General features: G+C 40.4%; 2 protein-coding genes and 1 long non-coding RNA gene across 9 annotated transcripts in view; 2 read left to right on the top strand and 1 right to left on the bottom strand.

Moving 5' to 3' along the window:
• SNRK (SNF related kinase) lies at window positions 1-27716 on the top strand. 6 transcript variants are annotated; one of them, XM_083468134.1, is made up of 7 exons: window positions 1-353; window positions 4674-4819; window positions 7046-7734; window positions 17158-17299; window positions 18512-18724; window positions 20349-20483; window positions 23505-27716. In XM_083468134.1, exons 3-7 carry the CDS (start codon window positions 7146-7148, stop codon window positions 24721-24723), a joined length of 2298 nt encoding a protein of 765 aa, XP_083324260.1. In that variant the 5' UTR covers window positions 1-353; window positions 4674-4819; window positions 7046-7145; the 3' UTR covers window positions 24724-27716. The 6 variants fall into 6 exon arrangements, with proteins under 6 accessions (XP_083324260.1, XP_083324261.1, XP_083324262.1 ...); XM_083468135.1 differs by having other exon boundaries at window positions 31-376; XM_083468136.1 differs by having other exon boundaries at window positions 40-653.
• Window positions 12032-16778, top strand: LOC310690131. The gene is made up of 2 exons (XR_014517933.1): window positions 12032-13178; window positions 13272-16778. It is a non-coding gene; the product is annotated as an uncharacterized lncRNA (long non-coding RNA).
• The window catches only part of ANO10 (anoctamin 10), a 100507-nt gene continuing 90426 nt past the window's right edge, over window positions 17883-27963 (bottom strand). Inside the window, exons 14-15 of one of the 2 annotated variants that reach the window (XR_014517674.1) lie at window positions 22875-24565; window positions 17883-22507 (exon numbers count right to left, since the gene is read on the bottom strand). The gene's annotated coding sequence lies outside the window, so the exon portion shown is untranslated. Of the gene's footprint in view, window positions 22508-22874; window positions 24566-27963 lie in introns of those variants that run through there. The other variant, XR_014517675.1, reaches the window with a different exon arrangement.

The raw sequence follows: 27963 nt of genomic DNA, 5'->3' as shown, positions 1-27963 counted from the left end.
TTTCTCTTTCGCCGCTTTCCCCCTCCCCGCCGACGGAGAGCGCGAGCCGCGGTTGGTCGCGGTGACGTCGCGGGAACGCGGCGGAGGTCCGTTGGGTGTGTGTGTGTACGCGCGCGCGCTCGGGAGCGAGCCTCCCTCACTGGACGAGAGCGGCGCGAGCCGCAGGAGGAGGAGAAGACCGTTTCCGTCCGCTCGCTCGCTCAGGCGGAGGCCGCTCGCCTCGACCCTCCGGCGCGTGTGGTACCTTCGCTGAGGAGGAGAAGCCGAAGAAGAAGCCGCCGCTGCCGCTGTTCATGCGGCGCTGGGGAAGGGAGCCGAGGGCCGCGGCCGGCGGCCGGTGCCGACGCCCGGGAGTAAGTTGCTGAGGGGCGCCGAGGTATGAGGCGCTGGGGCCGCGCCGCTCTCCTCAGGAGAAGGAATGGACGCAGAAGGCCCAGTCCCGCGGTTTTGGGTCCCCGCAGAGCCCCGTCCGCCCTCCGTGTCTCCGTCTCCATCGCATCCGCGCGCGCCCTCCGTGCGACAGGTTGGGGGAAGGGGCGTGAGTGCGCGTGCGCGAAAGATGGAGCGCTGCGTGTGCGTGTTTTCGTGTGCACGTCTGAACGGCGAGCGGAGAGAGAGAGAGAGAGAAAGAGAGTGGCGGGATGGAGTATCAGGTACGCTGGAGGGAGGCGGCGGCGAGGCTTGGCAATGCTACGCATCCGGCATTTCCACCTCCTTGCCAAGCCGCTTCTGGAAAGGAGGCTGGAGCTGAGTTCAAAACACCCCCCTCCCTCCTTTCTTGGACGTCGCCAGCGCTCTTCTTTTTCCCTCCCTTCCCCTCCAAATCCCCTGCAGTATTGAGGAGAGCGAGCAGATCCCTGGATCCCTCCTCACGGCTATATATTCTTCAGGCTTACGGGGTGGCCGAGAAGTTCTTGCACCCGAGCTGCAGACCTGTTTGGTGGTGGGTAGTTGGGGGGGGGGATGACGGTGCATCTTATTTCTGCAAGCCGGAGACGGAGCCAACAGGTTTGTCCGGAGCGTTTAATGTGGCCGCTTCCCCCCCCCCCCTCCGATGCTGCAGAGTGTATCTGCCACAAAGGAAAGAGCTTGGCATCCCTTCCCTCCCCCCCCGTGGAAGGGCTTTTTTGCATCGGGTTGTCATGCCGAAAACACATTATGGCATTGATGATCTCTTTGGCAAACAGCCATTTTTCTAAGCTGTATCAACTTCTGCTTCATACGCCAACACAGGCACCAAAGCTGGGGGGGGGGGGTTGTTGTTTAAAATACGTTTCTCCCCTCTTGGGCTGTTAGCAGTAACGGAGCAGGTAGGTAGAAAGACATGGTATTTGTCTCACTGAGAATGATTATGGCACTGAATGGTTGAAAGGAAAACCACTGTATTGACCAGAACGATGGAAATTTACCATGATTAATTTCAGTAAGGTCCTTTATCAGTATGTGCACTATTATGAATTGTTTTGTTATTAATGCCTTGTTTCATGAGTAGACCCTGGAAGTACTGTATGGAAGCCACTTTGGGAAGGGAGTACCATTAGAAGGCAGCATTGAAATCTTTTAAATAAATAAATTGAAGGAGAAGCTTCATGTGGCTTGTATTTTGAAGCTTGCTCTTATATATTTAGGGACTGGAAATAATTTATTTGACTACTAAGGTAGTTAGAGCTTTAAATATGGCTTTGCTACAGTCTGCTAGTATAGATATGAATTCTTTTTAAAGAATGTGAGTCCAGATCTGTTTAAAGCCTGCCCTCTAGTGCAGCCACTCTTACTCATTTAGGCTGCTGTGTTTATATAGCAGTTTTTGGGAATTCATAATAATAGATAATTGGTGTAGAAAATGAGAACAGGCAAGAGTTTTGAAGTATGCATTTTCAATTCTTTTCCCAAGCTATAGAAAACACGTAGAAAGTCTCCACTAAGGAAACACACTGATGAGTATTAACATTGGATAAGTTTTGCATCATTTGCCACTAATATTGTTGCCCCATGGAGTAAGATGAATAGTGATGATGCATTGTAATTTTTCACATTGATAATTTCTCCCAGAAATGTACATTTTTGCTTTTTTATTCAATGGTTATCATACAGTATCTAAAGAGAAGAAATGTAACCATGCATTTTGTACACTGCTTGTTTTTGTAGAGTACCTGATGAAGGTATTGAACTGGAAGAACTGGAACAGCTATTGGTTGAAATAACACCTGAATGGTTCCCCAGATAAATATATGCCAATATAGCTTTAATGATGTAGAATTTTGTTTAATAGAAGATTTAGAGCCACAGTTAACTTTACTGAAATTTTTAGGCAACCAGGTCATACTTCCTAATTAAATCTACTGACTAGAAAAAAGGCACCCATCACTGATATTTTAAAGGGATAAGTAGAGATTGCAATAATGTCCTTTCTTTGAGTCTGTCTGGAATGCTCAGAAATCACTTTTTGACAAGGGGCTTTGTATTCTGATAATTCCACTAGCTCTTCTGCACTGGAATTTAATTTTATCAGCTTGCACCTCTGGCCTTCCAGTGCTCTAGAAACAATTTCCGTATGTCTGTTTGCACCACTATTTCATACCTTGCTCTCTGTTGTGCCTGATGTCACCTTTGTATCTTTCGTTGCTTATTTCACACAAGCGCAAGAGAGAGGTACCTTCATGGTATTCTTTCTCCCCATTCCCAAATTCATTTCACAATTCTGTTTCCCATTGTATTGTCTCCATCCTGCATTATTTGGGGTTGAATACTGAAGTTATTAGAGAGACTTTATGGGGCAGGTCATTTGTCTTCCGCCTTTCTGTGAAATGATGGTGAGTAAGATGTACAAGGTCATATTGTGCACAATAAATGAATGCCTTAACAAGCACTTAAGGTGCCTAATAAGGTTTGACACACACATGCCTTTGTGTATTTTTTATTAACATTGAAATTGCATAAAACCTGTAGAGCAGGCTTTTAATTAAGCAGTTGCCTATGGTAAACTTCCAAGTGACGGGGTAAGATGTGCTTCTTCCGAAACCTTTGTGCTACTGCTTGTCCCCTATGCACACTGCTGTAATACAGTGCTTTGTTACCCTACTTGTTACCCTACTTGTTGAAACTTAGGACTTCACCAAGTGACTTTCTGGTCCCCTTGGTCCCCTTTCTTTCTCACAATTAAGGAAGAGGGCAATACTTTTAACCCACCTTTTAAAGACCTGATTATTGTTGGTGTACCTGTACAATTGCACACTTGTTTTGTGGAAATAGGTTACAGAGCCAGCTCCGTGTATAAAAGTAATGCAAATATTCATTCAATACAGCATATTGGATTTTCTGTATGAAGTGCTTTGAAGACACTTTAAATGGGTCAAGGCTTGGGAGCAGGACAATAGAAGATGACAATAGTTTTGAGATTTTCTTTATTTAATAGTTCAATTCACGCAGTTCATCTAGATAATGTCACAACAAAATGTGGGGTGGATCCAGTTAGTGAATTCATGGTTTGAAACAACAGTCTAAAACAGATGTGATGCAGGAATTCTGTGGTTGGAATCTTTGGCTTTATTTAAAAAGACTCAATGGGGGATTTGGATCAAGGTTGTGACACTTGAGTTGTGCGTTTAACCCTTTCCTCTGTATCATTTGACCCCTATCTGAACTGACCCCTTGGTTCTTTATCCCTGTGGGGTGAATTGGCAGGTGCTTTAGGAGGGGAAGCCAGATGAAGAAAAAGTGTAGATGGAAAACAGGAGTCCCTCCCCCCCCATGACTGTTGTTAATACTTTGTAAAACTATGAGAGATCCTAACCATATATTTCCCATGCCGCATCTGTTGCTGACATCTTACTAAGAATTTTGAGTAATGGCAGGAATAAGTTTTTTTTGCCACACATCATGAAGATGCTATCCATTGTGTGTTTGCAGCTGATTATTTAGCCTGATTCTGCAGTGAGAGGATACTCAAACTTTATTATCATTCACAATATATACAAGAAATGAAATGAAATATGATTAATAAAGGCAAAAATGCCATTATAAGAGAAATTTTGTGCCAATTGTACAAATACAAGTTATTGGATCACAATTTTCTGCTAGTCCACCTGCCCATGTATACAAGTGTAAGCAGCTTGTAGCTCTTGTAAATGACTCGTTTTCTACCAACTTGCAAAAAAGCTCCCCTTTCTGTTCATCTAGAGGCAGTTCTTATGCACCATAGGTGGGTGTAGTAGTGGTATATCTTAAGATTAGAAAATGTGCCAGATCTAAGAACTGTTAATCTTGCAAATTTTCTATCTTTGGTTGATTACTGCTCCTTTTTGGAACTGCCACGCAAAGCAACTATAATATTTAAACCTAATACTGAAGTCAGGCACCATGTCCCATGATTCCTCAAAGCATTAAAACAGTACTTAGAAGACAGCAATATAGAAAACTACTGTAGGTGTATTAAACTTTAAAGGTTTGTACAGGTTGAGTGTTGGGATAAGCTCCTGAATTCATCCATTATAGCTGCTACTCAGGATGTCAACATTAGACTCACTCTCTTTTTATTGGTCCATATGAACTTTGGGGTGGTAATCTATATGCCTAATACATACCACTGATTTCTGTGAGATTTATGCACATATTTGATTGTATGTTAGCCATATAATTCCTGAAGGAGAACTTAAGTATTTTTTCCCCCTTAGGGAATAAGGGATGAAGAATGCGAATCTTTCCTCAGAACTGGATATGGAAGTATCAGCAGATGAATCTATGGAAAACATGAGGAAAAATTGAAACTACATGAGCAAAGCATAGATAAGATGATACCTTTGGAGAGGGCAGTACCATGGTTGGTAGATTTCATTTCTGATTTATTAAAATGTATTTTTTTTTAAATTACTTCACTGCGGTGCTTGTGAAATTCCTCTGGAGGTATTGCAGTTATATCATGATTTCCAAGCAGTTTTGCTAGTGTAACAATTAGTATTATGCTTTAAATTGATTTTATAAAATGTGCACAATGGATTGATTTGGATTTTTTGTTAAGGCATGTTTTAGGCTTATATGAGAGCAAACTGAAATATACCTTCAGTTTCATTACACACCCCTTCTCTAGTGAGGCTGTGTGAAGCAGTATGGATGCATTCACTTCTATTTTAGATTAGCTGCAACTTGTTGTTGTGTCTGAACTTGAATAAACTGTACCTTGACTACGGTTTGTTGAAACAAACCAACCTCAAACCAGTTTATTAAACTGGCTTGTTTCAACTAACTATAGTTTAGATTAACCAAAGGTTAGAGTTCAGGTGGCCTGCTAAACTGTTATATAAAACAGTAGCTCCTGATCTCTTCATGCCCATGCTAAACAGGGAAGTATGCAGATTTGAGGCTAGCTGTAGCTTATTCTCATAATGGTAAACCATGGTTTCACACTGTGTCTGAATGCAGTCCATATGTCATGAAATGCGTGTGCATGTTTTTTGGCTGCTCCCTTAATACATGCAACTGTGATCCTTTCCTGATTGCTGAGCTCTTGTATTGTAATGAGGAATTAGTAAAGAAAGCATGCATATATACTTTTAAATAAAAATGTACCATGAATGAATTTTATATTCTGGTATCAAGAATGCAAAAAAAGAGAGATCCCCCCCCCCAGATGATATCCCTGTATTAGCAGGTTAAGGGTGCTTACAGTGGTTGGGAACAAGCATTTTCTGTGGAGAGACTCTGCATTTCCATGGAGTTCTGAAAGTTGCATATTAGAAACATGGAATTATAGAATTCGAAGGAACACTGGGAATGATTTGGAAAAGTGAGGTTAGAGTTTTAAATGCAATGCCATTAATTGCTACTGACAGTGATGTTGAGGACATTAATTGAAAAAAAGTGTTTTTAAATAAGCCTGGAAAACTGAATGACTGCCAGCAGAACTAGCCAATACTACTTGTGACGGTTATACACTGTAGACATGAGTGTGGCCCACACACTCTGTACATTGGAAAGTCACATTGTGGTGTTTCATTACCAAGGGGGGCCTTGTACAACATTGTAAAATGATTACCATGGACAGACAGATGCTGGCTCTTGCAGAAATAAAGGGAAGTTTTCCCGTGATTTTTCATTCCTACACAGAAATATATTAGAGTTATAGTTAGCCATGCAACATCAAGAGTCATTTTTTAGTGAAATCACTTTTGATGTAGCTGCTGTGCTTGGAAAAACTAGAGTTAGTTTCTTCCAAGGTTTTCTCAGATGTTGAAGTATACTTGAATTCTTGAAGTATAAGTACCTATTGTTTGGTTGGAAGATACCCAAAGTTTCATACATCTTAATGCATGGATGAACTATATTTTCCCATTTCCAATCAGATGGCACTAGCCCTATAGAGCAATCATTATTTTCCTCCAACTCTCAGCATTAGAGCTTTCCTAAAACTTCATTTGCACATTGCCTGTAGCATCACCTCCATATAATGTGATGAATTATATGATTGCATATCATACTGATGACATTTTTACTTTGCAGATGCTTCACTAGCATAGTACATAACCACATGGGTCAAGCATGTAGATGTTGCTTGAAGCAACTATTGAGGTGGTGGTAACTACAGGGTATTTTTTATTTTGAATGGTCTAATTGTATGTTAGGTACCACAGATATTAATGTTATGCTGCCCTCATTAAATAATGAATGGCAATACTGTATGTGAATAATGTCTTTGCTTAGATTAGCTTACAACAGTTTCATCATTCTTCCCATTTAATGCATATTTTAGGCACAGGCAGTCCCAGGAAGAATTACTTTTTTTTGTATTCTTTTTTTCTTCATTCCTGAAATAAATTTGTACTTGTGTACTGAACTAACTACTCTGAAGTGCTTTGCAAAACTCTACAGCATATCTTATACATTTTTAGAGTTTAGACACATCTCAATTAGCTATTCCAATTCTCCTTCAAGAAAGTATTTTTAAACCTGTTTTTTGGACCAAAGGCCAGCTTTTAGAGTAGGTGAAATCTTATTCTTCTTATCTTAAGTAAATGTATATTCTATAAAAAATATTCTTTTTGACTTCTAGGTACGTTTGGCAGTGAAAATGGGTTGTGCATCTGTTTCAAACACCTTCATATGAGAAGACACAATTTTTAAAAAGTTTCAGCATTACTACTTCAAGCAGTATGGCTGGTTTCAAGCGAGGGTATGATGGAAAAATTGCTGGACTGTATGATTTGGATAAAACCTTGGGGAGAGGGCATTTTGCTGTGGTCAAACTTGCCAGACACGTTTTTACAGGTGAAAAAGTAGCGGTAAAAGTTATTGACAAGACCAAGCTAGATACTCTAGCAACAGGACATCTATTCCAAGAAGTTAGATGCATGAAACTAGTGCAGCATCCTAATATTGTTCGCCTGTATGAAGTTATTGACACCCAGACCAAACTTTACCTAATCTTGGAACTTGGTGATGGAGGAGATATGTTTGATTACATCATGAAACACGAAGAAGGGCTTAACGAAGATCTGGCAAAGAAGTACTTTGCTCAGATTGTTCATGCTATATCCTACTGCCATAAACTGCATGTAGTTCACAGAGACTTAAAACCGGAGAATGTTGTCTTCTTTGAAAAACAAGGACTTGTGAAATTGACTGATTTTGGCTTCAGCAACAAATTCCAGCCTGGGAAAAAACTCACAACAAGTTGTGGTTCTCTTGCATATTCTGCTCCAGAAATTCTACTTGGTGATGAGTATGATGCACCTGCAGTAGGTAAGTCAATGAATTCAGAGCAAACTAAAGTCACTTTTATTGCATAAATTATTTTGTTTTGGAGCAAGCTGCCATTGGAAGTAAATATTTAGAAATACAGTAGGAAGATGAAAGTCCGCAAAGGTCCCTGTGTAGCTCTTCATTATGCTATTTATGTTTTAACAAACTATCTAGTCCAGTGCCTTCTAGTTTGGAGTTGATGCAGTTAGGCTTGTTGGTGGTTTTTTGTTTGTTTGTTTTTTGGTTAGGAGTATTTGTGCATCCTTGATAATGAACATGGTTTGTTTGGAGGAATTTACACTAGAAATACAAAGTGTCCGAAGGTTTCCAGCTGGAACTAAGAGATCTAAATTATGACAAGCTATACTAAAGGAAGGGACGCGGGTGGCGCTGTGGGTAAAACCTCAGCGCCTAGGACTTGCCGATCGCATGGTCGGCGGTTCGAATCCCCGCGGCGGAGTGCGCTCCCGTCGTTTGGTCCCAGCACCTGCCAACCTAGCAGTTCGAAAGCACCTCCGGGTGCAAGTAGATAAATAGGGACTGCTTACCAGCGTGTGCAGTATGGCTCCGTGTGCTGCACTGGCTCACCAGATGCAGCTTGTCACGCTGGCCACGTGACCCGGAAGTGTCTGCAGACAGCGCTGGCTCCCGGCCTCTAGAGTGAGATGAGCGCACAACCCTAGAGTCTGGCAAGACTGGCCCGAACGGGCAGGGGTACCTTTACCTTTATACTAAAGGAAGGGCTGTGGTTTAGTGGTAGAGCCCATGCATGAAAATCTCCCAGGTTCAATCCTTGACATCTCCAGATAGGGCTGGGAAAAATGCCCATAAGTCAGTGTAGACCATATTGAGCCTGATGGATCAATTGTTCTGTGTTCTTATTAATGGCTGCACTATGTTCTTATTAATGGATGCACTCCGATGTACAAGGAGTTCCTGAAAAAGCAGAGTATTTCTCATGTATTTATCAGTGAAGTCAGCTCTCTGTTTGCATTAGAACCCCAGAATGCTATGGAATGTGCTGACAGCATGTGAATACTGACAGCAATTTATCAAGTGGTGTACATACAGCCATATTTGCTCTCATGATGCAGAGAATTGCCACATCTCTGCATTTCCTATCAGTATTAGGAACATAGTAAGGCTTTCTTGTTCATAGCAGTAGCACAGAGTATTTGGTAAATGGTCTCCTGTATTCATCCAGTGTCTTCTCAAATAAATGTTTGTTTCCCCCTCAAACTGCGATATTTCCTTTTATGAACAGGATAACATCAAATACACGAGGATGATATTGGACAGCTGTAATCATTTCAGTGGATGCAAGAATTGGCAGTTAATGCCTGCAGGGAGTGTATTCTCAAGTTATCACAATCTGTTGGCACCCTATAGTTGTAACGTAGGAGCGTATTTATAAGTCTTGTGTTATATGAAGAAAATACATTAAGCAGAGTGCCCAAGGCAGAGTTGTTTCTGGCAAGTACATGTCCATTTGATGTCACTAAATGTGTTTGCCTAAGATACACAAGAGGTGCTTCAGTTCTCTGCTAGTGACTTTAGAAAACAGATGTTGATCAGGCCTGAAAACAAACCAGAATACCACCGGGGGGGGTGTGGATTGTACATTCAGTGTCCTTCACGTGGCTATGCAATAGGCTAATTTCATATAGTAACTAAATTATATTAGATAATTATTTTTTTTTCTAATTGATGTTTTCCTAGTATTTCTCAGGTAACTTCTGAAGATGCAAGAAATGGATAGGCTTCCTGAAATTCTGTTTGTTTGTTTTTTGTTCCTATTGCTGTCGGTGTGTGGGTTGGCAGGAGCCAACTAGAGAAATGTAAATGAAATTAAGCACAGTGATGAAATATAGATGCCCGTAACGTCCATTGACTTCTTGCTGGACCTGTATTGGGAGATTCATGAGAAACTAATTTGAACATTTCCAAGTTAATTGCGTGTTTCTGTGCACATGCATGCAGAAAATGTAGATGAGCAGCATATCAATATTTCTTCATAAAAACATTTATGATAAATGCTGGATTTGTGAATATTTAACTTGCCTGTATAAATCCCAAACAGGACTTACCGGTACTTGCTAGAAAAGGAAATATCAGTTGAGTCATGACGTGTTACAGCTTGATTGAATAAGGATTAAGATACATTTAAGGCTTTTCCTTTTAGATATTTCTGCTGGTGCATGTCTGTGTCAGCATTTAGTGTTACATTGTTTAAAACAATGTAGCCCCTATGTACATGTGAGAATTCGTTCCAGAGGTCCGTTCTTAACCTGAGGTACCACTTTAGCTAATGGGGCCTCCTGCTGCTGCCGCACGATTTCTGTTCTCATCCTGAAGCAAAGTTCTTAACACAAGGTACTATTTCTGGGTTAGCGGAGTCCGTAACCTGAAGTGTCTGTAACCCGAGGTACCACTGTATGTGGGGAAAGTACAGTACAACCGATGGCTCTTTCCGGTTTTATCCTTGTGGAGGCGGTGGTGTGAACAGAGTACATTTTACAGCAAACAGTGTTGGGACATATTTATCAGAGCTTCTGGTTAGATGAATGTGGGATGCCTCCAAATAGAAATATATTTACTTTACTCCAGAACCAGAAAGTAAAAACATATAAGGGATGTATGTAGGCGTGTTGATCTGTTAGAAGAAAATATAAAAATCACAGTAACATAATAGGACCAATAAAAATGTCTCAAAACAGTAAAGAAACATTTGTGTTTTCCTGGGGGAAGGGGAGAGATAGCTGGACATGTTGGAGCCCAAAAGACTGCAGTTTGTAAGATTCTTTAAATGAAACACCAATGGCATTGAAGCAGATTAGTACCTAGATGTAAAATGATTTCTGGATGCAGAGGCTGCTGGCACAAACACGAGTGGCTGTTCCCCCATATTTTGGAGATATAAAATCTGACGGTTACTCAAATCTTTCTCCCACAAAGATGGAAACAGAGGTCCCTTGTGAGGGAGAGAGCCGACATACATTTTACATTGGTAAAGATTGATAGAAGCCAATTTGGGTAATAAACATAGTGATTAGAAGCCATTACCTTTTATCTGAAGAGGAGACTTGGGTTTGGGAGTTATGTGCTTCTGCTTCCAATTTTGGATGCTATTGAATCATTTGCTTAACATCAGCCTCAAGAGCCAAGCCATTTGCTTAATTTTCAGCCTCAAAGTTTCTCACTATTTTTTTCTATTCTAGTTGCTCCTTATTAAGGCATTGCCCTGCTGTAAATTTTGAACTTAGGAAGGGTGGGGCACCTGCATGAACTGTTTATAATTGGGTGTGTAAATTGTGCAGGAAGAATTTAGGTGTTTTAATTATATCTTAGAGTAATTTACTAAGTTGACTAGTTAGCTAGATGTCTAACACTCTAAACTTCCATATGGAAATGGTTATTCTGCTCTTGTCTCAGGCTCTTTCTTCAGTAGTAAAGGAATAAAAGTTACCAGTTACTCCAGTTTGACTCCATCCCTGTTTCCTCTTGCTAGTTTGTAGCATTATTCATTCTAGTTTTAGTCTCTAAGGGCATTGGTCTTCAGCTGATAGATCATTGTATGGTTGAAGACCAATGCCCTTAGAGACTAAAACTAAAATGAAAATAATGCTACAACACAGCAAGAGGAAACAGGGATGGAGCTAAGAGTGCATTGTAAGGGTGCAGCTTCATTTGTTTGTTTTTAAGAAAAATAGAAGAGGAAAAAAGAATAGAGATGCTTATATGGTAGCAAATTAGAAGTTGATTTTTTAAAAAATAGATGTGGCTTCAAATTTTGAAAATTTGATGATTACTTTTTACCAGGTAGTAAAAAAAAGGTAGTTTTCTCTTTTGGAAGGATTGACTTGTGAGTTGTTTAAAAAGACATTGCATTGCCTTTCAGCCTTACCTCATACAGCTATGTTACTTCGTATATCTTCTATATCAGCACAGGTCCTTGGAACACTTATGGAATGGGGGTAGATGTAGAATGATTTTTTTGGGGGGGGGTAGCTTGGTCATTTCCTTGAGAGGAGGTAGGACATATCAGTACCTAGAGTTAAATGTTTGTACCCTTCTGCAAATAAATACTTTTTATTAGTACATTGGCTCTACATCAAGTAGTCGATCACTGTACTAATCAACAAACCATAAATGGAAGTTTAAGAGTTCAAACATAGTTTATTGAAAGCCAGAGAGATAACAGCAAGAGTCTCTCTCTCTCTCTCTCTCTCTCTCTCTCTCTCTCTCTCTCTCACACACACACACACACACACACACACACACACAGCATTCTAAGTGAGCTCCAAATATGAGCCTTTACAACTGTGTGATGGTCTTCTGTAATAAGATTCTTTGAGAAAAACAGAACCTTTAGGAATATGTACCATATTTTTCCATCTATAAGATGCTCCCTAATTTTTGACATTATTTTTTAGGGAAAAAACCTAGTCTTATACATGGAAAAATACGGTATTTATTGGGATTTTTTTACCCACAGGGTGGCGCTGTGGGTAAAACCGCAGTGCCTAGGACTTGCCGATCGTATGGTCGGCGGTTCGAACCTCCGTGGCGGGGTGAGCTCCTGTCTTTCGGTCCCAGCTCCTGCCCACCTAGCAGTTCGAAAGCACCCTTAAGTGCAAGTAGATAAATAGGTACCGCTTTATAGCGGGAAGGTAAACGGCGTTTCCGTGTGCTGCGCTGGTGCTGGCTCGCCAGAGCAGCTTCGTCACGCTGGCCACGTGACCCGGAAGTGTCTTCAGACAGCGCTGGCTCCCGGCCTCTTAAGTGACATGAGCGCACAACCCTAGAGTCGGACACGACTGGCCCGTACGGGCAGGGGTACCTTTACCTTTAAGCCCAAAAGGCTTCAATAAAAACAAGACGATTCCTGCCTTCAGAGTTACAATCTAAAAAACACCGCATAAAGAAGGAGATGAGGAGAGAAGAACAAGGACACTCAGGAGCCGTTTCTTAAAAGTTAACAAAGTGGTTTTTATACTGATCAGCCACAATGGAAGCTGGGGGGCAATCTGGTCTCAGCAAAACTGATCAGAGTGTGCTTTCCTGTATCTCACTCTTGCTGCAGTCTGATGGTGTAAATGCCGCTAGCAGCATTCGAAACTGGGAAAGAAAAGCAAGGCTTCACACAGTACCTGGAACCTAGGTTGTAGGGTGCCAAAACACAGTTTCTAGGTGCATTTGAAGCTCTTGCAGACAATCAGAAGTCGTGGAAGCCACGCCAGACATTCGGGTTCCAAAGAACATTCGCAAACCGGAACAATCACTTCCAGGTTTGCAGTGTTTGGGAGCCGAAACGTTCAACTTGCAAGGCATTGGGCTTCAGAGGTACGACTGTACAGATAATTCATTCAGATTTTCTGTAGTTTCCTTATGTTCCTTTCAGTATACCTCATCACCTCTTCATCCATTGTTCAAGTGCCTACCTAGTTGGTGTCTTGCTTTTTTAAAGACAGTAGCTAAAGACATTATGATTGTTGATCTTAATGTTTTTAGTGATGTGTGCCTCAAATTCTTTTTAGGCACCCTTTATTGTCTGCTTGTGTTCAAGTTTGTGTTCCATATTATCATTTGGGCAAAACCTCAGTTTTCTGAGTGAAGCATTCTTGCTTCTAATAGCTTCCTTGACGCTTGTTTCTTTAACAACATTGGCATCCTTGGATTTGGTGGTATCTTTTCTGATAAACTGAATACATTCTAGCTGAGCAATTGTTGTGGCTTTGTGGGAAGATTTTCCCTTTCAATTTTGTTTAATTAGCCAATCTATGACCTTTTAAACTGTGTGCGCGCACAGGGTGGAGGGGTATTGTTTGCTACTGTGGTATGTATTCCTTGGATAGGGGCAGTATAGAAATTTAATAAATAATAACAGTAATCTTTAAAATAGGGGGACTTGTAAAAGATTACTATTCTGAAGTCAAATGTGATTATGTTGAATTTTTTGACAATTGAATACTTATGCGTGTTGGATTTCATAGCACTGTGGTCACTAGTTCCAGTTGGTTTCAACAGTGTTTGAACTTCTACCAGTTCCTGAGCAGCATCCATAGTTTTTCATCCTTTGGTGGATTCCATGACCAACTGTTCCAGGGCACTATATTGAGGCTAATGAAAAATGCATATTTTTGTGTGACCAGAATATTCATCTAACAGTCTCTGTGATTACAATTGAAGGCATCCGTTACTATGTTTCCTGATTTTCACCCTCCATCTCAAGATCACTATGAGCATTTTGGTCAGGGAAGTATCAGTATGTCCTTAGTACAGTCAAACCTCTGTTCCCGAATGGCTCCGTTTTGGAACGTTTTGGCTCCCAAACGCCGAAAACCCGATAGTAAATGCTCCTGTTTTCGAACATTTTTCAGAAGCTGAACATCTGATGCAGTTTCTGCATGGATGCAGGAAGCTCTTGCAACCAATTGGAAGCCACACATCAGTTGTCGAACATTTTGGAAGTCAAACGGGCTTCCAGAATGGATTATATTTGACAACTGAGGTTTGACTGTACTAAATTACTTCTGGAGCCTGGTATTGCCACCCACAGCAATTTTTGGAGGGGTGTGTCTACTCCGTTTAAGATTTATAGTTTGTATGCCAAAGAGACATAATCAGTGGTCCTGTCAGAATTATTTTCACCCTCATCCTCTAGGTATGATATATTCCGAATAGGATGCTATCCAGCTTCTTTCAGCTTTCCTCCAGGATTAAGTTCAAAAATTGGTGTGCAACTTCTGACATCAAGCATTGGATCCTAGCCAATTGCTGCATTAAATTACATTAACTTCATTTAGAGATTCCAGAGTGTTTGTGGATATTCCATGCATCCAGAAGCCTAATTTGAGTACAGAACTTTCAATTACGAAAATAAATGAGACAGCAGGCCTCAAGCTTTGTACGTGTATCGGAGCCCCATAAAACTTTTGATCTGAAGTGATTGTTCAAGTCACATAATATATATCTTGTTGGGACAATTATAAACTCAGTTGCATTGCTTTGGCAGCAGAGAAAGGAATGAAAAATAAGAGATACAGTGGTACCTTGGTTGTTGAATGGCTTGGCTTCCAAACAATTCGGCTCCAGGACACCACAAACCCAGAAGTGTGTGTTCCAGTTTGTGAACGTTTTTCAGAAGCCGAACGTCTTCCGCAGCTTCCGCTTGAGTGCAGGAATCTCCTGCAGCCAATTGGAAGCCGCGCCTTGGTTTTCAAACCATTTTGAGAGTTGAAATAACTCCAGGACGGATTAAGTTTGACAACCAAGGTACCTCTGTATTTGGTTCTACCTTCAGTCCAAAATTGGTGCTACCACACTAAATTGCTTAACTTCTCTGAATTCATGAGACAGTTGTGCCTTATTTCCTGTCAACATGACCTTTTTATGATGACATCTTGAATTTCTTGTCATCCCGTCATTGTGTGTGACTTTTTTTAGTGCAACTCATTTCCTGAACTGTACCTGCACTGTCATCAGTGGCATAACAGTAAACCGAACTTGGATCACTTTGCAGGCCAAGCACTCTGTAGCAACAGCACAGACAGGAAATCCTCTCCAAACCAGAAAGGAAGGGGGCAAGAAAGAGTGAGAACATCATCACAGTGGATTGCTGGGGTGGGGTAGACCGTGGGAAAGACATTGTGTAAAAGTGTAGTGGAAACTGTTGAGCCTGATCTGTAGTTGTCTGTCTCCACTGCTTTAATACTGATTTTATGTGAAAATGACATTTTGAATTATTTAAGTGATTATTGCAGTTAAGAATTTGGATAACCTCACTTCCCAAAATGTAAGACTCAAACCTTTCCACTGTTCAGTTCAGCACAACATTGTAATATGCTAACAAAATGAAATGGTGTAACAGGTGTTTATTATAGCAGTTCAGATTAAAACCAGCAATTATTTTGGGTTTACATAAAGCCCACAACCCCCTTGCTCAGGCTTTGTGAATTACTTGTGGGTCATGACCCACAGGTTGCAAAACACTGTTTTAGAGACTTAGAAATTGAGAAGGCAAGCATCTGCTGCGATGCTGGAATTGCTTCAAAACGCCTTAGAAATACGATGTGATTATCAGCTTCTGTAAACCATGAAGATCTGGTCTCACAAGGAGCAATTTCTGAATGTTTTAGGCCTTCACTATGGGATTTGGGGCCTAATATTTTTGTTTGGAGTTTTTTTTTTGTGTGAGAGAAAACTGTCCTTTTTTCCCCTGTATATGTAAATACAAGCCAAGTCTTGGTGCTCTCTCCTCACTAGATTTGAGATGAGCATGGCAGGGGCAGTCAGTGACGTGGCTTGGTTTCCATGGCAGTGACTTGATGTTATGTAAGGAAGTTGCATATACACGGGCTGGTTGTCATGGTTCTAAGAATCGTACTCAAACAGCTCTTTCTCAATCGGATTTTTTTCAGTAACATTGAAGGTACACAGGTGCTGACCAACAACATTTAACACATTCTTATTTGTGTGTCTGTCACAATTCATATAGCCCGCTAGTCCTTAAGAACAGCGTCCTATTTTGAGAGAAGGAATTTATTTTTAAAACCACAGAATGTCCCTGCACAGTTCTCATTCAGATCCTCTTCCTGAACATATTTTGTGCAATTCTAAATCCACTTTTTAGGGAAACAAACATTGATTCTTGCTAACAGTGCTTTTTCACTTGACTTTGTTCCAGATTTTTTGTGAAGATACGCTGCCAGGCTATTTACACAGGCTAGCAACAAATAGAAAAGCTTAAAAAAAAAACAAAACACCAACTGCTTCTAATGTTGGGAGTTCTTAAAATGACCGTTAAGTTCCCAAGGGAAATGGGACGGTACCTGGAAACAAAATCTTGCTTACTTTAGACTTGATGGCTAGCAACAGGGGTATAAACAATGTTGTTTGCATTTCCTCCTATTGTATTCTTTCCTGTACAAACTTCGCTCTTAAAATAGTATGGTAAAATTGTGATAATTTTCAAGCTGTTAAGTATTGTTTTAAATGCTTTAGCAGTTTTCCATTATACCCATTTTCAACCAATAGTTGATTTTATTTTTATTTTTATAGGTTAATGTGTTGCATGCAGGGCACAATAAAGACGTGTTTATATATATAAACAAAGGTGAATAATTTGTCTGGGGAGAGGGGGAAATAGTATCTAAAAAATTAAAATCTGCACCCACCAAGGTAATAACTGTGGCAGCATTGCTGAATATAATCTTCACATTTCCACTATTTATTTCAGTGAGCATATGAAGCTGCATTTCATCTTTCTGTGTATAAGGGATTTGTGGTATTATGCTGCTCAGTTTTGAACAATTAAAATGTTGGTTCAAATTAACTATGATAGGAAACTAATTTCCCCCCCCCCCCTGTGCCGGTTGCAATAGGTTGTTTTTCAAGTACAATATTTTTAAAATCTTGTTACAGATATATGGAGCCTGGGAGTTATCCTTTATATGTTGGTATGCGGGCAGCCACCATTCCAAGAAGCAAATGACAGCGAAACTTTGACAATGATCATGGACTGTAAATACACGGTGCCATCACGTGTGTCCAAAGAATGTAAAGAGTAAGTGAAATGTCGAACATAATGTATTGAAATTAAAATCATAACACTAACCATTCAGCCGATGTGGTGATTAGTTAGGACTAGCACAGGGTTAGGTCCCAGGTAATCCCAGCTCATCCATTATTCTCACTTCAGGACTGTGGTCCAGGAACTATTCTTTCAACCCTCATAGGGTTGTAATGATAATGAAATAGAAGAACCATATATACTACCTTGAGCTCCCTAGATAAATATGAAGTTTTTCTTCATTTTTGAAATGGTTTGCTTCTTTAAACATCACCCTTTATCACATTCATTAAATGTTTGCATGTTGATGCTCTACAGGAGAGGGGTAACTTATTCGAAGCTGAGGTCCAAACGGGAAATATTAACTTGATGGTTGCTTTGAAGCTGTGCATATCTACTTTCATCAGTGTGGTGGATGCAAAGTCTATGTACAGATAAGAAACATTTTCAAAGCTAAAGGAATACCTTCTCTCCCTTTACCATTTTCATTGCCAAAGCCCACAAAGCCCTCCTGTCAGCAGTACTTGGCTGCTGTTGTCAGTTGAAGAATACATTGATAACTGGAAACGTGAAACCCTGTAACCTATTTTTTATTGAGTGATTTTCTATATTCACATGGCCCATTGTAGAATAGTAATTTGTTAATAAAACAGAAGACAGTTTAAGAACTCAAGTCTATTCAATAAACATTGTGAAGTCTGTTGGAGCTGGGGGGAAATAATTTGTTTTTTAATTGCAATTCTGGTTTTAGTAATTTTGATTGCTTTTTATGACTTGACACTTGCTTAACACAAGTCCATAGCCATTCTGTGACTTCTGTAAAAAAAACTAATAAGTGGAAAGTAATCCCAAAAACAATTCTACCTTGTCATAATTCTATGACTGCTTCAGAGCCCCTTAGTTGCAGTTTTAATTTTGTCTTGTCCTCCAACTGTATGCATTGTTTTGTTTTTATTTTTTCCGTACCTCTGTTTGTATTATGTATGTGTAAGGAGCATCAAGAGAGACATGAAAACAGTCACGGTAGATAAGCTAGTTTGCCATCTAAACAAGCAAGCAGACATCCATACTTTCAAATTTGTTTGTAGATGTGTGTAGAAACTTACTTTTAAACTTGGGGAATGACGACACCCCTTGGATGCTTGGGGAACATTTTCCTACTGTGATGATGCTAACATACTTATAGAGCTGTATCTTTGTTCCCAGTTTAATCACACGAATGTTACAAAGAGACCCAAAACGAAGGGCATCTTTGGAAGAAATTGAAAACCATCCCTGGCTACAAGGAGTTGATCCATCGCCTGCAACCAAATATAATATTCCTTTGGTTTCATACAAAAATCTATCCGAGGAAGAGCACAACAGCATCATACAGCGAATGGTTCTGGGAGACATCGCAGACAGAGATACCATAGTAGAGTAAGCCACCCTTTTCTGTTGTGTTTACATCCCAGGATTGCAATTCCAATTTTGTTGTTACACAACAATTTTCTGTATAGAGCACAAGAAAATCCTTTTCTGGATCAGGTGCATGTCACCTTAGCCCAGCGTTCTGTTTCCAGACATTACCAGCCTTAAAAGTAAAGCTGAAGGCAAGCAACTTGCCCTGATTTATGCCCAATTGCAGATGCAAGATTTATCAAGCTTTTGTATGTATCTTTGTAAGCTAAAGTGGCCCACGACAAATTAATTCATTTACAGAACATGTCAAAATATCAATAACTCTTTGGAAATAAGTTACCAAGTCTGGCCAAAGAGGAGCCCTGTGTAAAGCCCAATAATCAAATTGCCATTCATATTCTGTTCAGTAGCTTGAGTTTTCTTTCTTCCTTGGTCTCTGGGCAATGGCCTTAGCAGCAGTTTCCTTTTCTCCCATGTCTAGTTGATTGGGGATGGAGCGTATGCAGCAGCAGGCCAGAGAGTGAGGCACCCTGGTTATGACATGCACCTTGTTCAGTCGTGTCCTGTTCTTTATGCACTAGTATCTGGCTCCCAACATCCTTAGCCATGCTAAGGAAACACTGGGTTATTGGGGGTGTAGGGTGTTGCTTAAAGGAGTAGGTATTTCCACTATGTGGCTTCTTCCTAGTGTAAACCGCTTTTAAATTGTATGTTTGGTTATAACCCAAACATTAACTTTATATGTTCAGCTGCTGAATAGTGCAAGTGGCAATGTTGGAGACAGGCCCAATACAGAAGCCACTGAGTTAACAAGTGGATGCTTTAAAACAGTTGAAACAGGAATTTGTATCTGCTAAGAAGCCTGCTGTTAATGCCCAATGACTAAATAGATGAACACATTGTCCGTTTGGCTATGGAAGATCCTTGATCAGTGACAGATTTAAATGTAACATATCGCCTGTTTGCAAATTGATTTTATTTTGGTGCTTTGCCTCTCTCCCCTGTGTAGTGCTAGGCAGTGGCTAGCTGGCAACAATGCTCCCGTGAGCTGAGTTGGGGGAGAATATGAGGGAAGTCCATGCTATTAAATGAGACTGCTCTCCTGCTTTCAAGGCAAGCACTTGATAAAGTCTCAGTCAACACTGACAAAGTTTGTTTCCCTGGGGTTGCCTCTCCCTGCAGTGAGAGGTCATTGCAGGGAGGCAGTGGAGACACTCCCAGTCTCCTAATCTCAGCAATCGTAGTCACAAATGTATGTATCAGGAGCTCAGACTGGAAGAAGAAAATTCCTTTGTTTGAGCAGACTATCTGTAAAAGTAAAGTATACTTATATCTGACAGCTGCAAAAGGTTACTGAAGCATAGACTGGCATTCAGTAAATTACTGTGATTGGGGAAAATCTATTCAGCTTTTGGTTGCTTTCCTTAATATAGCCTAGTTTGATTATTGAACTTGCCACATTAGGTTGTCCAGTTCTTAATAAACTAAAAGCTATTTGTCAATATGTCAAAAGACTAATTTCTACTTATAGGCACTGTTCAGTATTTGCTTTGAGGTGCATTGTAAGCAGTGCTGGCTGCATGTCCAGTTTCAGAAAACTGTTGATGTATGATGTGTTCCATTTTAATTTTATTTCCCCCAGGGCTCTGGAAACCAACAAATACAATCACATCACTGCTACCTACTTCTTACTAGCAGAGCGGATTCTGAGAGAGAAGCAGGAGAAAGAAATACAAACCAGATCAGCAAGCCCAAGCAATATCAAAGCTCAGTTTAGGTAATAGAGTTTTTAATCATACATTCTTTAAAAGGGCCCACCTTTTTGATAATTTTAAATAGATTGTCATGCTACTGTGGTGTATCATTGCCAAAACACTGTGTGCTCTACAGCTTCTGCACAGCTAAGTTGGTAATTTTGAAGGCATTTTGCTGCTGAAGGTTGTAAACTGTTCTGCAGGTTGGGATCTGGAAGCTTATTCACCAGCAGCACAGCCACAGAATTGGTTCCATGGAGAAATGTTCATTTTCTTTCCTCCTGTCATGCTGAAGTCACCGTTCTTAGCCTTTCTATCATTGAATTCACAACCTAGGGTAATGTTAGGTAAGGAATATCTGAGTTCATGCTTGCCCCAGTGCAGGCCACAACTGTAACGCAGAACGAATCAGCCACTTTGTGGTGGTGTTGTTGCAGAGTCTGCACCCTATTCCAACAGGCAGAATTTCCCATGAAGAATGAGAGCTCAGAGAGAGATGGAAATTGGTGCATCCCATTCCTGTTAGATCAGATCGGGAGACTTGTGCCCCTGCAGATGGTGAGGGACTACAATGTCCATCACCCCACCCACTGGCCATGCCAGCTGGGGCTAATGAAAGTTGGGAGTGTGGAGGACAACTACATGTGTCTAGCTCAGCTTTGTCTAACCTGACTTGGCAGGAGCTCTCCGCCATCTTGGACAGAGATCCTTCAAGCTTTCCCTGTTAAAGATCATCAGACCAGGAATGCCATGGATTGAGCATAGCACATGCATGAGAAAGTGTGTGCTCTACCACTGAGTTACAGAACTTAGCAATACCGTGGCTCTGTCAGGAACTGTAACTGGGAAGTAACTGCTGAAGCCCATACCAAAGTTCCATTGGTGAGCTTGAGGGCACTTTGTGGGAAAGGAGTAGGCAGTTGAAAAAATAAATTGCCTAGAAAGTTGTATTTTCAGAAACGGAATAGTTAAAGAAGCTGAAAGGTATAATTAGGAAGATCCCTTCAGGAAGGCAGGACTATTTAAAACCACTGCAATAGAGACTAAAATAAAATGTATACTGCAAATGAGAAGAAACACAAACAAGTCCAGAAATATGTCGCTGTGTTTAAAAAGCTCCGTCAGAGAGTATATGAAAGGCAGGAGGCCTTATTTTAAGAAATTGAAGTCTTGTCAAAAGGAAGACAATAAACAGCAAAAGTTCATGTGTGCTTTTAAATGCCATGTTAGGACTGGCCACACTTCTGCCTTTGTGATGATAGCATCCTTTCGGCCTATATTTGCTCTGTTAATTTTTTAAAAAACAACACATTGGAGCAAATAACTACAGTTGGGGGGGGTGATTTTTAGAGGGAAAACCATAAACGAAGGATAACCCTCGTCCTGCGGTCCCAAACTAGTTTTAATTGTGTTCGAGGTGATAGCAGGAGAGAGATTGTGTTGCCAATTGTAAGCATGGAAGTATTTAAGTGTGTTTAAAATTGCATCTAGTTTGACTCCAATATTGCAGCTGCCAACCTTTGCACACTTGGGAGTAAGGCATGTTTTGCTAAAGTGGGAGTTATTCATTCTGAATGAATATGCTTTGACGAGGCTGCATGGATACAAATTCTGGAAACCCACACTTGAAACTGACAGGCAAAAAAAAATAATTGGATAGTTTTTTAGCATAGTTGTTAAATGCATCAGTCAGAAGTGATGTAGGATATAAAAAGTTTAAATACATTGCTAGGAGAAAAATTTCAGCAAAGCTGATTATGTGTAATATAAATGTATGATTACCACAACCATGGAAGCTTGGACTGGAAATGTACTACTCCACAAACATATGTATTTTCAAGGATTATTTGATACCTGGGTCTCACTCTGTGTGCAAGGGGACACTGGGATATCTGCTGTGCACTTTGTTAAGTGACTTTGTGCATTTGGTTCTTATTGGCCTGATTTCTAGCTATTTTTTTGATCTGCCAGCCTGCAACTGAATACTCTGAATGAACAATTTCTTTGAAAGTCTCTGGCATTCATGGCCATGGCTTTGGAACCTGCTCTGGATAATATTTTTAAAATTTTGATTTGCCTTGCCAGTATTACTTTGGCATATTCAGAGCAGCAAAGAATGTCTGTTCCTGCCTTAACTTTGCTTCATCTAAAACCGAGAATGTTTACATAACTTCAGTAAATATTGTGCCTTTTTAAAAAGTGGACTTGTATGTATTCTGTGCCACTTATCAGATAGTGACTTCTTGAAATCTTTTTTTTTAAGGTTGAGCAGCATAAAATGATATACACTTTAATATTTTTTAAAAAGCAGATGGAAATGCCATTGAAAAGAAATGTTATTAAAACTCATTACAAAAACTGCATCTTTCCATTCAAAAAGGCATTTACCAGGGCAGCTACAAACTCAAAAAGACTGGAATCCCGTAATCTTGGGCGTGGGCATGCTTATTAGAATTTTCTGCTTTTCCCCTTTACATAGCAGACTGCCATACCAGATCACAAATTCCTTTTTGAAAATATTTCAATAAAATATTATTATTAAGTATTCTACACCCGCCCATCTGGCTGGGTTTCCCCAGCCACTCTGGGCAGCTTTCAACAGAACATTACAAACAGAATAAAACATCAAACATTTAAAACTTCCCTAAACAGGGCTGCCTTCAGATGTCTTCTAAAAGTCAGATAGTTGCTTATTTCCCTGGCATCTGAGGAGAGGGCATTCCACAGGGCGGCGCCACTACCAAGAAGGCCCTCTGCCTGGTTCCCTGTAACATCACTTCTCACAGGGAGGGAACCCCCAGAGAGGCTTGCCGCTGGCTGCTGCTGCTGCTATTGCTAGAGAAACCTCAACCCAAAACTACATCAGTTGTGCAGAACTAACTGGTAAGATCTCTGGATCATGGCCAATATGTAAAAATTTAATTCTTTGCCTGCTTGGTAAATTTTAAAATCACCTTACATTTTTTCAAGTTACAGTGAGAGGAGCTTTGCTTTTAAAACTTGTACTAAAATCTTCTGTTTCTTCTTTTTTGCACCTCTCTTAGGCAGTCATGGCCAACCAAAATCGATGTCCCTCAAGACTTGGAAGATGACCTTACAGCTTCTCCTCTCTCGCATGGAGGTGTTCCTCAGTCTCCAGCTCGCAGTGCTGAAAATGTTCTTAATGGTCACCGGAGCAAGGCACTTAATGATTCATCAAAGAAGGAGGACATTCCTGAATTAGCAGGACCAGCACTTTCCGTCGTTCCTTCGGTGAGCTTAAAACCTACAACTAGCGGTCGGAAGTGCTTGTTTAGGGTGGAAGAAGACGAGGAGGAGGACGAAGAAGATAAAAAACCAGTCTCCCTTTCAACCCAAGTGGTCCTGCGCCGCAAGCCTTCCGTTACAAACCGTCTGACTTCCCGGAAAAGCGCCCCGGTCCTGAATCAGATCTTTGAGGAAGGGGAGTCGGACGACGAGTTTGACATGGATGAGAACTTGCCCCCCAAACTTAGCCGTCTAAAAATGAACATTGCTTCGCCAAGCACCGTGCACAAGCGCTACCACCGAAGGAAAAGCCAGGGTCGGGGATCGAGCTGCAGCAGCTCAGAAACAAGCGACGACGACTCCGAAAGCAGGCGGCGTCTCGATAAAGACAGCGGGTTTACTTACTCCTGGCACAGGCGGGATAGTAGCGAAGGACCTCCCGGCAATCAGGGAGACGGCAGCGGACAAGGAAAACCAAGCAATGGAAACGGAGGAGTAGACAAAACGAGCCCTGGCGACAACAACAAAGGGGGCGGAAGTCCTTCCAGTAGTTCTAGTGGAAGCACGAATAACAATTCGGGTTCCACTCGCAGGTGCGCTGGATCTGGAAATTCAATGCAGTTGTCTTCAAGAAGCGCGGGCGACCTGGTGGAAAGCCTCAAATTAATGAGCCTCTGCTTAGGTTCACAGATTCACAGTAGCACTAAATACATTATTGATCCGCAAAACACCATCTCCTTTTCCAGCGTCAAGGTACAGGAGAAATCCACGTGGAAGATGTGCATAAGTTCCTCTGGGAATGCAAATCCAGCTTCGTCCTTGGGCAGTATAAAATTCTTTTCTGATCAGATGTCAGACACTGCAAATGAATTAGAACGGATAAAGAGCAAGAACTTGAAAAATAACGTGCTCCAACTACCTCTGTGTGAAAAGACTATATCTGTGAATATTCAGCGAAACCCGAAGGAGGGATTGCTGTGTACCGCTGGCCAAGCTACTTGCTGTCACGTTGTTTGACAGTAATCAGACTTAACTCATTCTACTTGACATCACCAATCTTCCTTTTCTGCGCTGTGAATACTTTATTTCACTGAAACCCTTCATGGTCATTGTCTTAATATTTTTAAATGAGCTTTGAGCAGTAATTTATTACATTTTAATTTAGTTTGCTTGAAATGACAATGCATGATTTTTGTGCATGCTGCTAGCCAACAAATTTTTTTTGTTCCCAACGATAACAGGATTTGTGTACTTTTTTACATTTATAATTTTACTATAGAAAATCTGGATTACAGTAAGGCTTGTGTCCGAATCCAGTGTAAATGAAGCACTTAGTAGTTTCACATTCTGCACTTAAATGAGAGAGAGAGAGCGCTTTGTTTCTTTGTGAAATGTCCAATCTTGTTCTGATCTTCTGTGTTTCCTAAACTATGTGAGATGTGGCATAATTCTGTGTGTTTGCAACAGAACCAAAGCAATAATGTTTTGATGCTGAAAACTTCTGTGAGCTTTCAGATTTCCAAGGCTTGTACAAAGCAAGGATGCACTGAGAATTTAAGAGATCTTGAACTAGAATTTTTATCCCCACATCTCGTTTGTCTTAAACTATAATATGCATGAGATGGTGGCCGAAGATCTTGGTTTGTTACAGACAAGATGGGGGGGAAATAGTTAAGCAGCTTCCCCCGAGAAAAATTGTACATGCAGACAATCTTTTAAAAACTGTATTACAAAGGAAAATTATAAAGTCATCTGCTTGGAGTATTTTTTAAAAAAACAATCTAAGGGCGAACACATCTGTTACTAGAGTCTATTATCATGGCAGTTGTTGGGTACAGTGCAAGACTATTTAAATTGGACCAATTTGTGTGACTTTTGAGAGGTCTTTTCCAGTAAGCTAGTTCCTGTAGATTAACTAGCCATAAGCATAGTAAAAGGCTTAACAAAGTTTCCTCCTCCTGTCTTTCACCCCACAGCATTTTGAAGCCTGCTCTCAATATTATTGATTACGTGAAGGATGTAACTGAGCATCTTAATTCCACATTTCCATTATTTCCTTGTAAACAAATGAACAGGCCAGTCAAGATGGGTGTCCGTGTAGTGTGGGATATATCAAAAGTGCTCCAAAATGCAGCACTGTATCCAGTCATCTAAACCAATTGTTTAAGTGAATTTAGGTAGAGCAGAAAACAGTTGCTAGAATTTGAATAGGAGGTCTGTTCAGATCAGGAAGGATCTTATTGGGAGTGCATTAACATTGTGCATCCTAAATACACTCCACAGATCTCAAAACGTGCCATGTACTGCAAATATAAAATTTAGTTTGGGGTATAACAACAGTCTTGTTTATTTCCCTTCCATAACTCTCTCTCCAAATCGAGTCAGACAACACAAGTTGCATGGATCAATTTCTTTTTACATTCTGCACAGCTCTTAGTTTTTCTCTTTTTTTTAACCCCTTGCTACTGAGATGTCAGCAGATAAATAGGCTGGCATTTTTAATGTACAAAAGGAAACTTTTGACCAGGTGAACTTGTTTGAACTTTTATCTAGAATAAAATATATTGCAGATTCCCAATTTTGGGAAGGACAAGAATGTTATTTTTTCAAGCTCTGTGCGCTGGGTCTTCAAAGCAATGCTGGTAAGTATTGATGGTATTATGTAGCAACAACCCAGGCAGGCACTGATTAAGAGATTTTACACAGTTTAGTATCTAAATGCTAGCAAAATGGTCAAGTAGAATGCATTTCATTTACCTTATAGACTGTAGAGCACCAAAGAACTGTTTTTGGTTATGATACATTCATGTTTGCTTCTTTTAGTGTGGCAAAGGATGCAATCCAAAGCATATTTACAAGGAAGTAAATCCCAGTGTGTTCAGCATGGCTTACTTTCAAGTAAACATGTTCAGAATTAGGCTGCAAATCTCAATCGTGCAGCCTATTTTATTATCAAGCTTAGGAGGGGAATATATTTTCCCAGCAAAACAAGTTACGAATGAAACACTTTGCTTTAGTTTTGTTTTTTAAGCTTATGTTGCAATGTAGTTTTAAAACATCCTATCATACATGTATGATATCTACACAGTTGAAAGCTACAAGAACAGGCATGCCGGTGAAGCCATAGCGCATATTTCTTTGAAATTTTCTGAAGCAGGGATCTTACAAAGGGCCAGAAATATGGACAGTTCACAGATGACGGTGAACAGAGCATCTATATAAAAAGTAGGAGAAAGTTTATAAAGGGCATTGGCAATAAACTGTTGCAGCTTTTTATTTTCAAGTCTTGTAAATATTCTTTCCACACGTTATGTACAGCCTTGGAATGGCACCTTTTGACTAACCCCAGACGTTTTTTCATTCCCTCTGTTTTTTATATACAAATGTGTATATACGGTGCTCACTTTAGAACAGCAGTGTTGACCATTTATGCTGCATAGCTGTAACATAGCCTTATTTAGTTGTGTATGGTTGGTTGAAACTCTGGGTGTACAGATGTTAGCTTGAGTGTTGTCTTTTTAATCCATTTATTCACCGGTGAATGATTGTGCATGTGTTGTATGTTGTATTACGTCATGTTAAAAGGAGGGAGAGAATAACCACTACATTGAAATATATTGGACCAAACTATTATAGAACAAGTAACAGTTTCTTGTACCCCTTAAATCTGTCTTTACAAGTTGCATATAGTCAACGTAGCATATAAATTAAATATTGTGGAAAGCAACTAGTCTTGTATTTTTCTGTATGTGTATATAATGTACCTCTAGCAACTTTATCGGTATTTAAGATGTGACAATCTTGACACAGAATTTTACAATTAGTAAAATAAAGCAGAATAAAATGGAGAAAAGCTACGTGTATTAGGGGGAGGGTACAGAAATACCAGTTGATCCTTGTCAATTGCTTCCAGCGATGTTTGGCTTTCTTCATTGTATAAACATTCATGGTGTGTGACAAATGGAAAAAAAATCCAGTTAATAAAAATGACCTCTTGATTGGTGCATAAATGATGTCCATGTCAACTTTATACGCTCTCTGGCCCTGAGGACACCAGAAGCTGATGTACTGGGACTTTTTGTCAGAAGTAAAAAACAGGATTACATTTAGAGTGGCTCTCTATGCTGTCACGCATTGGAAACTGTACACGTGCAGGAAAAATTATGGCAACTTCTGAAGTTTTCCAAAAAGCATGAGACACTCTCTCGCTAGCTTTTGTATCAACCACTCATGTGAACAGGAAGTGTCTTGTTCTTT

Source organism: Podarcis liolepis (assembly GCF_965112155.1).
Source record: "Podarcis liolepis genome assembly, chromosome: 12".
Classification (NCBI taxonomy): domain Eukaryota; kingdom Metazoa; phylum Chordata; class Lepidosauria; order Squamata; family Lacertidae; genus Podarcis; species Podarcis liolepis.
Note: the sequence above shows the minus strand (reverse complement) of the source record. Positions and strands in the feature narration are given on the sequence as shown.